The following is a 13,911-nucleotide window of genomic DNA, read 5'->3' as shown; positions in this document are numbered from 1 at the left end:
CTTATTTATATGCTATGGTATATGTTCAATACCAGGGCAGTATTCAGCACTATAAAAAGCATTTTCTTTGTTACTCTTAATTTGTCCTGGCTCAGACAGAAATCACAGTACTTAAGGTTTCGTACCTGGATACCGGGTTTGTGCGCGGATATTAGGTCCCTCACCATTCTGACCTCAGAGACTGTCACTCCACCAACCATATAGAAGATCAGGAGAGGATGATCACTGGGGTGAGGACGACTCACCTATAAAACAATAGAAAGCATTATTTACATTGCTTCAATTTATTCTGAAATACAAGTACTCTTGACTACAAAGCCGCATGGGGCATACGATCAATAATATAATGCAATGGCTATTTATGACTGGTCAAGACAGAGTATTGAAGGATTAAGAGGAAACTCAGAAATTATTTTTTAAAATGCTGGTTTCTATGGAAGTTGGATAGAAAATTAAAGAGATGCTGGCAGGTTAAAAATCACTGGAATGATATTCAGGTGTGGCATATTCACAGGTCCCACTGAGGTCGAAGGGAGTTGTGCTCAGCAGACCTGAGAATCAGGCCAATGCTTTTCAATGAATTAAATGTGTTTACATATATTACCATATACAGGAAAAGCGTTGTTATCCAGCATATTGGGGGACTGGGGGTTCTGGTTAGTCAAAAATTCGAGTTAACTAAAGAGTTATACTTATCAATGGAGAGAGGGAGTTTGGGTGCGGGGGGGGGGGGCGAGGGGGGGGGGGGGGGGGGGCGGGGGGGGGTGTGGGCTCTAGGAGGGAGTTTGGGTGTGGGAGGGGACTCGGGGCAGGGACATGGGAGGGGTTTTGGGGTGCCAGATCTGGGGGACGCTCACCTCGGGCAGCTCCCCACAAGCGGCAACATGTCCTTGCTGCTCCTAGGCAGAGACGCGGCCAGGCGGCTCTGCGCACTGCCTCTGTCCGCAGGCGCTGCCCCCACAGCTCCCATTGGCTGCGGTTCTAGGCCAATGGGAGCTGCAGAGCCAGTGGTCGGGGTGGGGCGGGGGCAGCGCACAGAGCCTCCGTGGCCTTTCCTCCGCCTAGGAGCAGCAGGGACATGTCACCACTTGCGGGGAGCTGCCTGAGGTGAGCACTGCCTGGATCAGAAATCAGAGATATCAGAAATGCCGTTTTATAGAGCTTTCTGGTTGGCAAACATAAGAACGGCCATACTGGGTCAGACCAAAGATCCATCTAGCCCAGTATCCTGTGTTCCGACAGTGGCCAATGCCAGGTGCCCCAGAGGGAATGAACAGGTAATCATCTAGTGATTCATTTCCTGTCACTCATTCCCAGCTTCTCACAAACAGAGGCTAGGGACACCATCCCTGCCCATCCTGGCTAATAGCCATTGATGGACCTATCGTCCATGAATTTATCTAGTTCTTTTTTGAACTCTGTTATAGTCTTGGCCTTCACAACATCCTCTGGAAAAGAGTTCCAGAGGCTGACTGTGTGTTGTGTGAAGAAATACTTCCTTTTGTTTGTTTTAAACCTGCTGCCTATTAATTTCATTTGGTGACCCCTAGTTCTTGTGTTATGAGGAGTAAATAACACTTCCTTATTTACTTTCTCCACACCAGTCATGATTTTATAGACCTCGATCATATCCCCCCTTCGTCGTCTCTTTTCCAAGCTGAAAAGTCTCAGTTTTATTAATCTCTCCTCCTACAGAAGCCATTCCGTACCTCTAATAATTTCTGTTGCCCTTTTCTGAACCTTTTCCAATAACCAGTATAAAGTGCCAGATAACACAGCTTTTATGTTTTGTGAAATCTGAATTACAAACGTCTAATGTGCTTTGTAGACTAACTACTCTTTGCAATTCATCCAACATAACTAGATTAGTCAGGTCTACTTTAATTTCAAATGAGTCTCTAGACAGTTTCATGTTGGCGCTCTCCTGCAGTAGAACAATGCTGCAATGTTTGGGTTGCAACCTCTGTATGGGATGTTTAAGACCAAATAAAATATTGTTTTCATTTAAAAAAATCAATAAATAAAACAATGCAAATATTCATCGTCATTTTCATTGTTTTCATTTAACAAATTCTACTGGCTCAATTAACTTGCTTATTTTGCTGTTTTCTAGAGTTATGTATTGATAGGACAGTTCCACTGATATTGTCCTGGGTCAGACTCAGCAGATCCTTTGGACATGATGCCAGTGGAACCATCACAATCCCTCTTGTTATAACACCACGTTCCTATGCATGAGGCTCAAAACGTTTGGCTCTGAGGACTGAGAACAGCTTAATTTGTTCTTTTCGTTATTGTTTTTGCCAGCATCATTCTATAAAATGAAAGTAGCAATCTATGTTTGGGTGGAGCATGGTTCCATTTCCTTTTACCACCCACGGCATCTCTCTTTGATCCTGGTGGCTCCAGCTCCCCGGAGTACAGCTCCTCCTCTGTTCTTTATTGTGCCTGTCCTATATTTAGTCCTTGGGCAGTTTCTTGGCCAGCAGTCCAGTTCATGATTTCCCTTCTGGAGCTGACTGGCAGTCTTCGGAAGAGGAGGTTCCCTCTGTGGCTTTTCCCTTTGAAACCAGCAGAAGGTTTCCAAGCTCTCCAAGCAAACCGCCTTTGATAAAGCAGTGGTCTCGATCAAGTGCTGCTACCAGGTGCAGAGCTCTTGGGCTGGCTCTTCAGGAGTTTAAAATTAGGGCAGATAATTTACATACAGCCAGTGCCTGAACACTGTGTGTATGTATGTTGTTTGCTCTCCTAGCCTTCCCTCATTCATCTTTATTCTGCTGGCAGCAGGGACAAGTATGGTTATCACATAGTCCTGCATACCCCCAATTCAAGAACTGCATGCAGCTCCTTTCCAATGAAATCCACAAACCACCATTAAGTCAATATAACTCATTTTTAACCTGTACACAGGCTTTCCCTAATTTCCCAATGCTGAACAATGGCTGCATAAAATATATTGTTATCTAAATTAAAATACCAAATCCATTCTTATTACAAATACTGTCAGGAGTTCAAGTAAGGTCTAAACAGTCCAGTAAAAAGTAGGCCAGATAGGATTATAAAATAGCTTAGGTGCTGGAGTATTACAGGGAGTTTACAGCAAACTGCATGGGCAACTGCCACAACACTGAAGAACAAACTGTTCACAAAGATGGTAAACATGAATGTTGGCCAAAGCGCTTGTGCTAGGGTACTCCTATGCAGTATAAGAACTATTAGCTTTAAGATGTCAGTCCAAAGGCTAGCTGTGAACAAACTGTACATGGCTGCTCCCCAATTCCTAGTGTTATTTTAGTTGCCACACAGAACAAAGGTGGTGATCAAAGAGTTAGATTTGAAGAATTTAAAATTTAGATATTCACATCAGAATGTCCTCCTTAAGAACTTTATCAAGGGACTAAGAAACTCATTGTAAACATGTACGTATAAATCTGGAAACTTATTATAAGGTTACCTAACGTAACCTTTCATGGATATAGAAAGGGAGAAAATATTTGACAAATCATTTCCATCCGTCAAAATAAGCCTCTATCCAAACACATGGTTCATATATAAAATGTATTATTTTTCAGAAAACTGAAATTCAAACCACAAATTCCAGAAATGCATATTAAAAAATACCAACTATTAGGCATGCAAGCTCTAAATTAAATTAAAGTTGCCATGAAAAGGGTTTGGAACCTGTAATTTTATTATGCTAAGCACAAGTGTTTTGGAAGAGGACAATACTTTGGGTACAAAATATTTGGCTTGTTAAGAATGTGGGTTTCTGCCAACATATTTCCATTTGATAATACAACCACCCAAGGCTCTCTCTTTTGAAGAGGCTAGCTCCATGTGGCTAAACACAACTCAACTCTGTGTTACAGAAGAAGAATAAAAATGAACTGTAACAAAAAGCAACACACATTCTGTCATGCTTCTACAAACTATGCCTAGTTAAAATTGGAGTTTTTTTTCCTTTCCCAAAATAGCACACACTTTTCACCAGTTTGTTTCACAAGGTTTTCAAGTCCTCAAAATCTCATTTTTAATATGAATTGTCAGTGATCCCAAAATGTTTTGCAAATCACCTATAGAAATTCACTTCAAAACATCTTGATTTAGAAATTTTGCCCCAGTCTAAAAATCATTAGAAATTACCATGGCAACCATCTTTGGTAATTTAGATTGGTGGAGAGAAGACAGGAGAAGACAAGGTAATGCACAGAAAGTCTCCTCTCAGAGGCACATGCAGAGATGCGTATTTAGTGAGATGGTGACAGAAGTGGCGAGGGACACATGCACTTTGGCTCCACCTCCAGAAGTAGCACAGGAATACATACCAGGCCCAGGTCTTGCAAATATCATGGACAAGACATATAACTTTACACCACAAGTTTGGGCAGATAAAGTATGAGAAGTGAGATTGACACTGCAAGCGTGATGGTTATGGTTGCTGGCATTATTGATATAGCATGGCAGCAGAGAAGCCAGCCTATGTGCCACCAGGATTCTATAGTGTACCCAATACTCCTAAGACTAGTATACTATAACTACGAGGAGAATACAATAAACATGAAAATCCCAGCATTAATGTAACCAAATCACAGGTAAAGATGCAGGGTGAATCAGCTTCACTGAAGCCAGACTACATATACAAGCATATTGTAAAATTACATCAGCATAGCCAAGCTATCAAATAAATCTAGTGAAGGAGGAATCTTGGGAGTTTGGATACTTATCTGAACCTAGCTGGTCCTGAGGACCTTTGTCCCTACAATTGCCAGTCCTGGTATTTTCTCCTAGGGACTTTAGTGGTTGGAGTGCTTTCCCTTTGGTGTGTTTTGGGGATCATCAGGAAGGGCCAATGCCCCTTGACAACACTGTATGGACCACATGAAATGGGGAGGCAAAGCAGGTTCCCAACTCCAGCAGGGAGTGGCTCAGTTGACAGGTTTGTTTTTACTAATTTAGAGGTCACAAAAATGCAGCCATTTCCTCTAAGAAAATCAGTCAGAATAACTCTTCTAACCCAGAAGGGTCAGAGCTCAGGCAACCAGGAAACTAGACCTAATATATCACTTCTGTGACCAATCACAACCAACCATCCCAGATCAAAATTGGAAAAAGTAAAATGGAAATGTGTCATAATCACTTTAAAATTAAAAAAAAAATTGCATTGAATTTTGTCAGAAAATTTAAGACTAAGTAAAATCGCTTGTTATCAACTTTGCAAAACATCCATCTAACAGATGATTTTCCATTAAATGAATTTTAATTATAAACATTTTACCCAGCTCTCTATATAAGCATTTCTAATAATTTATTCTTTTTTTTCTTCACTGGGCTATACAGTATTCGTCATCAGATACTCAACCAGTGTGAACCAGTGCAGCTCCATTGACTCCAATGAATTTCTGATGAGGATCTGGCCCAGTACCTTGGCTTGCACTGATAGTTATGCATCAGCTAGCATGGTGGAAGAGTTAATTTGGGATCTGGATATCTGAATAGCTGAGCCTCTGGTCAGGAAAAACAAAAGGCTGAGAGTTATCATGCATACCCATTTTCTATTGATATAAAACATATGGGGCAGGCCCACTAAGAGATATTCTGGGATATGTGTAAGCCAAGAGCCATTTTATTGTGTCCAATGATATGGTTCTTCATACAGAATGAGCAAAACTGAAGTGCGATTAAGAACTGATTAAAGTGAAGTTATTGACCCTGATTACATATCTATCCATAAACAGCAGCTACTATACCAAACAACATTCCAAGGTAATAAAATATCATTAATAAATGAAATAGTTTTACACAACACACCATTAGTATTCAAATGAGAACAGACCTCATGCTCTGGCAGGATACAAAGTTCTTTGAATCAACTGCTGAAAAAAAAGCAACTCTCAGAGGCTATAATTTAACACCAAGAAATATAAATGCAGAAAAGGTGGCTGTAGCGGTATAGGCCTCTGCTGCACTCTGCCGCAAAACAAACCTGTTATTCTGTCGATCTAATAGTCTTGGGATGCAAGGCTTTTCTTTCAGTGCAGCACAGAGGTAAGTTTTAGAGCTAAATCAAAAAAACTCACTCAGGCATCTGTGCAAAGGGGCAAATCCCTGCCCTTCTTTGTGGTGTGGAGGTACCTCCTGTAGCCGAACTGGTACGGTTCTGCTGGGTGTATGGGAGATGAGATTTGTGAGCCCAATTCCAAAGGGGATCCCCGTGTGCAGCTGTCCACAGAGGGGGCAGAGATGGGCGGGAGGATCCATCACAGCACAGATCCCCCAGACATTCCCCCCGACCATTCAGACAGGGGGCCTCTAACACCATGGAGGCTACTCCAGCCACTGTCCTTTGGTCTAGGAGAAGTCCTTCTCCCTCCTTTTCCCCAAAAGATGCTCAACACCCAGCTGAGTAACTGGGCTGGACACTAGGGATAGGACCTCCCCTTGAAAGCTGTGACTCATGAGATGGAGGGAGGGAAAATATTTTTGAATATCCCTAATAGGAAAAAAAGATGCAGGAGGAGCTCAATTCTGTAGCCTTCTGGGCAGAACACGAGCAGAGGTGGACAGTGATGTGGGATTGTCAATGCAATGGAGAGAAAAACCCACCCTGAATGGCTAAAAGGGAAAAGCTCCTCTGTAGGAAGTTGTGGAGTGGTTTGGTGGTTAAGAGAATGTAAAGAACTGAGCTTTTTCCATCTCACACTCCCTCATACCTGTCTTTAACCACCTCACTGGGGCCACACAACCCATCGGAGTAACCCACTTGCAAAGCTCTCTGGGAAGATATTCCCAAGTTCCGGCCTTGGGAGTACAAGTTAGAATAAAGACAGCACCCATTTATTAGGGGAATCTCTCCTGCCCATGAATGAAGTAGGGACGTAGCTGAGCACTCTTGTATAAAGCAATTGATATAAATGAAATGTGTCCTCTTTAAATCACCATTTGGTTTGGAGTACCACTAGAGAAGGAGGAATCTTAGACACAAAGGAGCCCTTCCCTATCTCCTTGGCTGAGCTCCAGAACAGACATGTCAGCCAGAGACACAACTATTGGGTGAGTGACATCTTTAATCTTCTCTGATTGAACAAATATTCAGCCAGGCAAGGGGATACACTGAGCATGGTAATATGTAGTTGGGTCCTTCCCTGGCTGACTACTGTTGAGTCATCCAGCATGCTCGGCATGTCCCCAGATGTTATGTTCCTAATGAACGCAATTGAGAAAGCAAGGTCACACATTCCTCTATGGAAAATAACTGTCCTAGGCAGATGTGAACTAAATGAAGAACTAGTCCCTTTGAGCGTGGCTGTAGAGTCCAGGAGGGTGGTGTATTCTACTGGACATGGGCTAGGAGAGGCTGCTTTTGGCTGGACTCTTAACACATAACAACTCACCAAATGTAACTTTAATGATCAAACTCCACTTGTTTAATTTGTTTGAGTTGTCACACATTTAAGGGACAACAAATTTCAGGCTGCTTGTGAAATAATCACAGAACGTGATAATCATGCAAAAAGGGGGAAATCTGTGAAACATCTCCTATGTGATGAATACAGATCACTGGCTGGCTCAGAATCTCTCACATTGTAATGCAGCACCCAGCCACAGGTCTAAACAACATGCAGAGGAGAAAATGTGAAGGAAGCGAAGACAGTTTTGTGTGCATGAAATATTCATACCTGCACATCTGTTATGCATTTATATTTGCTTTATATTACTAGCAGATATACAGGCATTTAAGACCATAAAAAGAAAACTTAAAAGCCTAGAATGACTCAAAGACAAGAGAAAACAGTGACATAGATTATGAAGGCTTTAAAAGTTGTCTTTCTCACAGACAAGGGGAGAGTTTTGGGGGGGGGAGAGTATGGAGGGGGAGGGAAGAGAGAAAATTAACGAATGTATGTTTGTTTGGGTGTGTCCATTTGTCTGTTTAATTGTCCACTCGATACTACTTTTGCTACCCCAAATACACCTGCTTTTTGGAGGGTCACTCTTGCAAACGGCAAGCATTTCTTGCAAGGCTGTTGCTACCAAACTCATATATTATGTGATGGAATATATTCTCGGGGGTTCTGAGTCTCTCATTGCAAGGTCTGAGCAACTCCCATTACTCACAACCTGCAGCAGAAGAATAAGGCCACAGTTTTGTTATATTTACACTGAGGTCCCAAAAGGCAGCACTTTTTACGTTCCCCAGAAATGCTCCACTTTTACTTTTGTATATCGATACATTTTTGTTCATCCCACTTAACAGATCAACACATTTCCAATATCCCTGAAATTGGAGGGGTTTGAACGAAGGATCTCTCTCTGATCTGGAAACACAAATCAGAACAGTCTTATACTTAGATGGAAGAGGAGGGTACCCAAACCTTGATCTGAATTCCACTAATTGGGCTTCCCCAAAAGGAAGGGGCAAAACAGCGGGTGAGGGGTGGAGAAGAAAAAGAAAAGCAGAGAAGACAGAAATAGAAGAAAGGAGATAAACATGAGAGAAGACAGAGAAAAGTGGTAAGATCTTCTTTTCACATATCCTTGCCCCTTTCTTCTTTTTCCACACTTTGTGAAAGTGTCTCCCTCCCCGCCCCGCCCCCCCATTTGACAAGAGTGCAATCAGGAGACTAGAGAGTTAGCCTGGTAATTATATTGACCAATTATACGCTGATAGGTAATTTAATTTCTTCATCATTTTAAGAACCATGACACAGTCAAGTAAATTTTAGAAAAACATAATTTTAACAAAATCCAATCTAACTAACATGTATAGAAGTATTTCCTTACTCATCATAGCTGGTTCCCATATCTGGGTGCACATAAAAAGTGCTCTCCTTTATAATTCACTTGCTTCATTCAGTGATGTCCCAGTAAAGTGTCTGTGACATCATAATTTATCATGGAAGAAAGTGTGATATCATAAATGCTGAACTGTAACAGAACTCGGTGAGTCTTGCAGGGGAGCATATTGATTACACTGTCTTATTTGCCTGTAAAATGCCAGGCATATCTTGGTGTTGTGTAACTAACAATAATATCTTGGAGTCAAAGCAACTGCTTGCCCTACTGACATGGGTGATTCCGGCATGAAGAGAGCTTTGTTGATACAGTGCATTTTGAAAGACTAACTGGTGACTGGGTACTGATTCTTAAAACGTTGAGCAGACAGATGAAAAATGACCAGAGCAACCAACAGAAGAGACCCTTGGCAGAACAACAGAGAATGATTCATGACAACTACTGAAAGAATGAACACATGTATGATTACAAATCTCTTTTAGTATCTCACATTTTCCAGAAAAAAAAAAACCATATTTCAGGAGATGTCAACTTACAGCTCAGTCACTGGCTATGCCCATAACTCCCTCCCTTTCCTGCCGTTTCTCAAGGATTTCATCTACTCTTTTCCCTCCTCAACCCCATTAGTTAGTGCCCCCTCAACAAGTTACATCTTGCCTTAAGCAATCCATGGGAATTCACCATTATGTCAGTATGGAGCAATGGGGCTCTACGCAGGCTTCAGGGTTTGCCTGCACAGGTCCAGCTGCAGGAGTGTGGCCTGAGATTGTCACTCTCTGGAGAAGAGACCGATTTTGGTATATGACTGTACAGCACCTAGCACAATGGGACCTCGACTTAGATGGCATATAGGTGCTAGTGTAATAACAACAACAATTGGGTAGACCTAGCAACTGGTCAATGTTGAAAATGGCTCTATCTGAATGTTATACTTTCTGGAGACCACACATATGTTTTTAGAAAAACTAATTTATGTTCAAAAAGAATGAGGAGTACTTGTGGCCCCTTAGAGACTAATACATTTATTATGCTCAAATAAATTTGTTAGTCTCTAAGGGGCCACAAGTACTCCTCCTCCTTTTTGCTGATACAGACTAACACGGCTACCACTCTGAAACCTGTAATTTATGTTCTTGCCTCAAAAATAAAAAAAATAAACAAGCAAATAAAATCAAATAAATGCAGGTGTGAATTACAGGGAAATCTCCAGTAAATAAAACCAGTCATTTCAAACATCATGTGAGCACCAGCTCGTTTATACACTTTGATAGTGGAATGTCTGTTCTCTTTCTTTCTTTCTTTGAGTTACAGCATGGATTGTTTTTCAGAAATCACACAGGTGTGGAAAGATCTTCCAGAGGCAAAGAACTGTGGGCTAGTTTTAGGTCTTCCAACCCTGACAGTGTATCTTTATACTAGGGCTGTTGATTAATCACAGTTAACTCACGTTTAACTAAAAAAAATTAATCGCGATTAAAAAAATTAATCATGATTAATCGCACTGTTAAACAATAGAATACTAATTGAAATGTATTAAATATTTTTGGATGTTCTTCTACATTTTCAAATATATTGATTTCTATTACAATACAGAATACAAAGTGTACAGTGCTCACTTTATATTATTTTTATTACAAATATTTGCACTGTAAAAATGATAAATAAAAGAAATAGTATTTTTCAATTCCCCTCATACAAGTACTGTAGTGCAATCTCTTTATCGTGAAAGTGAAACTTACAAATGTAGATTTTTTTTGTTTCATAACTGCACTCAAAACCAAAACATTTTAAAACTTTAGAGCCTACAAGTCTGCTCAGTCCTACTTCTTGTTCAGCCAATCACTAAGACAAACAAGTTTGTTTACATTTACGGGAGATAATGTTGCCTGCTTCTTATTTACAATGTCACCTGAAAGTGAGAACAGGCATTCGCATGGCACTTTTGTAGCTGGCGTTGCAAGGTATTTATGTGCCAGATATGCTAAACATTCGTATGCCCCTTCATGCTTCGGCCACCGTTCCAGAGCACATGCTTCCATGCTGATGATGCTTGTTAAAAAAATAATGTGTTAATTAGATTTGTGACTGAACTCCTTGGGGAGAATTGTATGTCTCCCACATCCTGTTTTACCCACATTCTTCCATATATTTCATGTTATAGGAGTCTCGGATGATGACCCATCACATGTTCATTTTAAGAACACTTTCACTTCAGATTTGACAAAACACAAAGAAGGTACCAATGTGAGATTTCTAAAAATAGCTACAGCACTCGACCCAAGGTTTAAGAATGTGAAGTGCCGTCCAAAGTCTGAGAGGGACGAGGTGTGGAACATGCTTTCAGAAGTCTTAAAAGAGCAACACTCCCATGCGGAAACTACAGAACCTGAACCACCAAAAAAGAAAATCAACCCTCTGGCATCTGACTCAGATGATGAAAATGAACATGCGTCGATCCGCCCTGCTTTGGATCGTTATTGAGCAGAACCCATCATCAGCATGGATGCATGTCCTATGGAATGGTGGTTGAAGAGGAAGAGACATATGAATCATTAGCGCATCTGGCATGTAAATATCTTGTAACACCGGCTACAACAATGCTATGGTCTCAGTTTCAGGTGACATTGTAAACAAGAAGCGGGGTGCATTATCTCCTGAAAATTGTAACCAAACTTGTTTGTCTGAGCCTTTGGCTGAAGTAGGACTGAGTGGACTTGTAGGCTCTAAAGTTTTATATTGTATTATTTTTGAATGCAGTTATTTTTTTGTACATAATTCTCCATTTGTAAGTTCAACTTTCGTGATAAAGAGATTGCACCACAGTACTTATATGAGGTGAATTGAAAAATACTATTTCTTTTTTTTTTACAGTACAAATATTTGTAATAAAAATAAATATAAAGAGAGCATTGTACACTTTGTATTCTATGTTGTTGTTGAAATCAATATATTTGAAAATGTAGAAAACATCCAAAAATATTTAAATAAATGGTATTCTATTATTTTTTAACAGCGCAATTAATGGCGCTATTAATCGAGATTAATTTTTTTAATTGCGTGATTAATCGTGATTAATTTTTTTAATAGCTTGACAGCCCTATTTTATACATAGTGACATTAGTATCAGGGATCTGAGTACAATGGAAGCTGCTGGGTGCTAAGCGCTTTTGAAAATCTGGCCACTTCATTTAGGCACCTAAATAGGCAGCTGGCTCTTTTGTAAATGTAGATACAATCGTGGGATAGAGACATGAAAATCAGGCAAAAAAATAAAGGCATGTTACACTTTGTGGCTGATAATAATTTACTCTAAACTAACACAACAAGAATCCTCTTATACACTGATAGCAAGTACAAAGCATTTTTGGCAGAGCTTGTGAGGTCTTACACTCAACTCTGACATTTCTATTTGTTTGTCTGTATTTAAAACAATACCTTTTGAATGCCACATTCAACCAATTCCAAAATTTCAGGGAATGTTCTAGGCAGAGCCGAACCTCTTGATTTTGGGAAACATTGGAAAACTGAATGACGGGAAAATGGAAACACACGTAGCCCTGGCATTTGGTTAGCAGAACCACAGATTAACTGCTTCTGCAACTGTGTATAGATCAAACAGCTGGTTGATGGAACCCATTAACACCTTCCAGCATAATAATACCCATGCTCATCCTCCTGTCACAGATCTGGTTAGGCACCCCCTGGCAGCTGCCCATCAGATGGCTGAGAGGGGAATCCAAGCCTCTAGATCACTGGGTGGTTTAAGACTCCTGGAGCCTGAATGGGCAGTCTCTGGGCAGCGGTGTAGCCAGGTACTAAGAACAGGGGGAGTGAACACAGAAAAAAAGGCGCCACCCACTGCGAAGCAGCAAAGAAAAAAAAAGGAAAAAAAAAAAACCCCCAAGTCTTGCCGAAGAACCCGCCGTGCCGAATTACCCACCGCCGAATTGCTGCCGAAGACCCGGAGCGACTGAAGCACCCTGCTCCCCCCCAGCTATGCTACTGTCTCTGGGGTCCCTAGGCACACTGTTGGATTGCAGACCCTGTGTCTAACACTCCCTCCTGACAGTTGGAACCCCTTGTCCAGCTGCCTAGCTCCTGGGCTCAATGCTGACCCTTCAGCTTCCCCTATTGCTTAAACACACCCTCTCCCAGGACTACCCCGAAAGTGTGAGCCTTCTGGTTTACCATTTAACTCTCTCAGGAGGCACATGGCAGTAGCGAAGCATGTAACACACACACACACACACACACACACAGAGGCACTTTGCACAAACTCTAATACCACCGCTCTCTTGTACTTAATCATAAATGCCTAAGAGAAAGAACAGATCATATAGAACACAACTTCCCTAACCGCAATACCCCTCACTAGCGCCTCCTTCCTTTGGGAGTCCTTGGAGACTATCTGCGTTTAGGAGGGTAGGCAGGGTCCCCTGCCTCACCCAGGCTTCTGCAGGTTGGGTTACCCCTCCCTCATCTTGAGCTGGAGAAACATGGCCCCTAGAAGAGCAGCTCTTGCCCCTTTTATAACTTTTTGCCCCCTTTGTCAGGTGACATCCTCCTCAGCTTCCCCGACTGATCACAGCCTCCTGCCTGCTGCCTTTGTTGCCAAGATGACCTCTCCCTGGCTAAATAGTTCTCTGGGTTGGGAGCCAATCTATTGTTTACAGTTATTCCATTTTGATAGGAGAGCACTTAAAGTCAATGGTCCTCTCTTGTTATTCTTTTGCCACCAGCCTTTTGAATTTCAGCCCAACATGGAAGCAACAGACAACGGAGAAGGCAAAAGGCTGCACCTTCAAAATGGAGTTGTTACAGCTTGGTCAAGATACATACAGGAAGTTCATAATTCAGGAGCTGCTTTTCTGACATAGTTTTTAAAAACTGAAATAAATACACATGTGTAATAATATAAATAGACACACATTTATATCTCTCCATATAGATATATACACCTATGTACACACATATGTATATGTATTACTGGAATAATTAGGTCTTCATTTTCTTGAGCATTAATCTCATCCAGTTATTACAATGATGAAGGCAAATACAGTTGCGTACCACTTCCTGGGCAGCTAGTGGAAGTGATACACAACCATATATAATAGCAAT

The 13,911-nt window shown here is 41.2% G+C and overlaps 1 protein-coding gene across 1 annotated transcript in view; it reads right to left on the bottom strand.

Moving 5' to 3' along the window:
- The window catches only part of SCFD2 (sec1 family domain containing 2), a 283,912-nt gene that overhangs the window by 8,545 nt on the left and 261,456 nt on the right, over positions 1 to 13,911 (bottom strand). The window contains exon 8 of the mRNA XM_026648121.2: positions 126 to 245. Within this exon, the coding sequence (XP_026503906.1) occupies positions 126 to 245 (120 nt within the window). The remainder of the gene's footprint in view (positions 1 to 125; positions 246 to 13,911) is intronic.

This window comes from Terrapene carolina, unplaced genomic scaffold (assembly GCF_002925995.2).
Source record: "Terrapene carolina triunguis isolate 2854851 unplaced genomic scaffold, T_m_triunguis-2.0 Scaffold66, whole genome shotgun sequence".
Taxonomy (NCBI): domain Eukaryota; kingdom Metazoa; phylum Chordata; order Testudines; family Emydidae; genus Terrapene; species Terrapene triunguis.
Note: the sequence above shows the minus strand (reverse complement) of the source record. Positions and strands in the feature narration are given on the sequence as shown.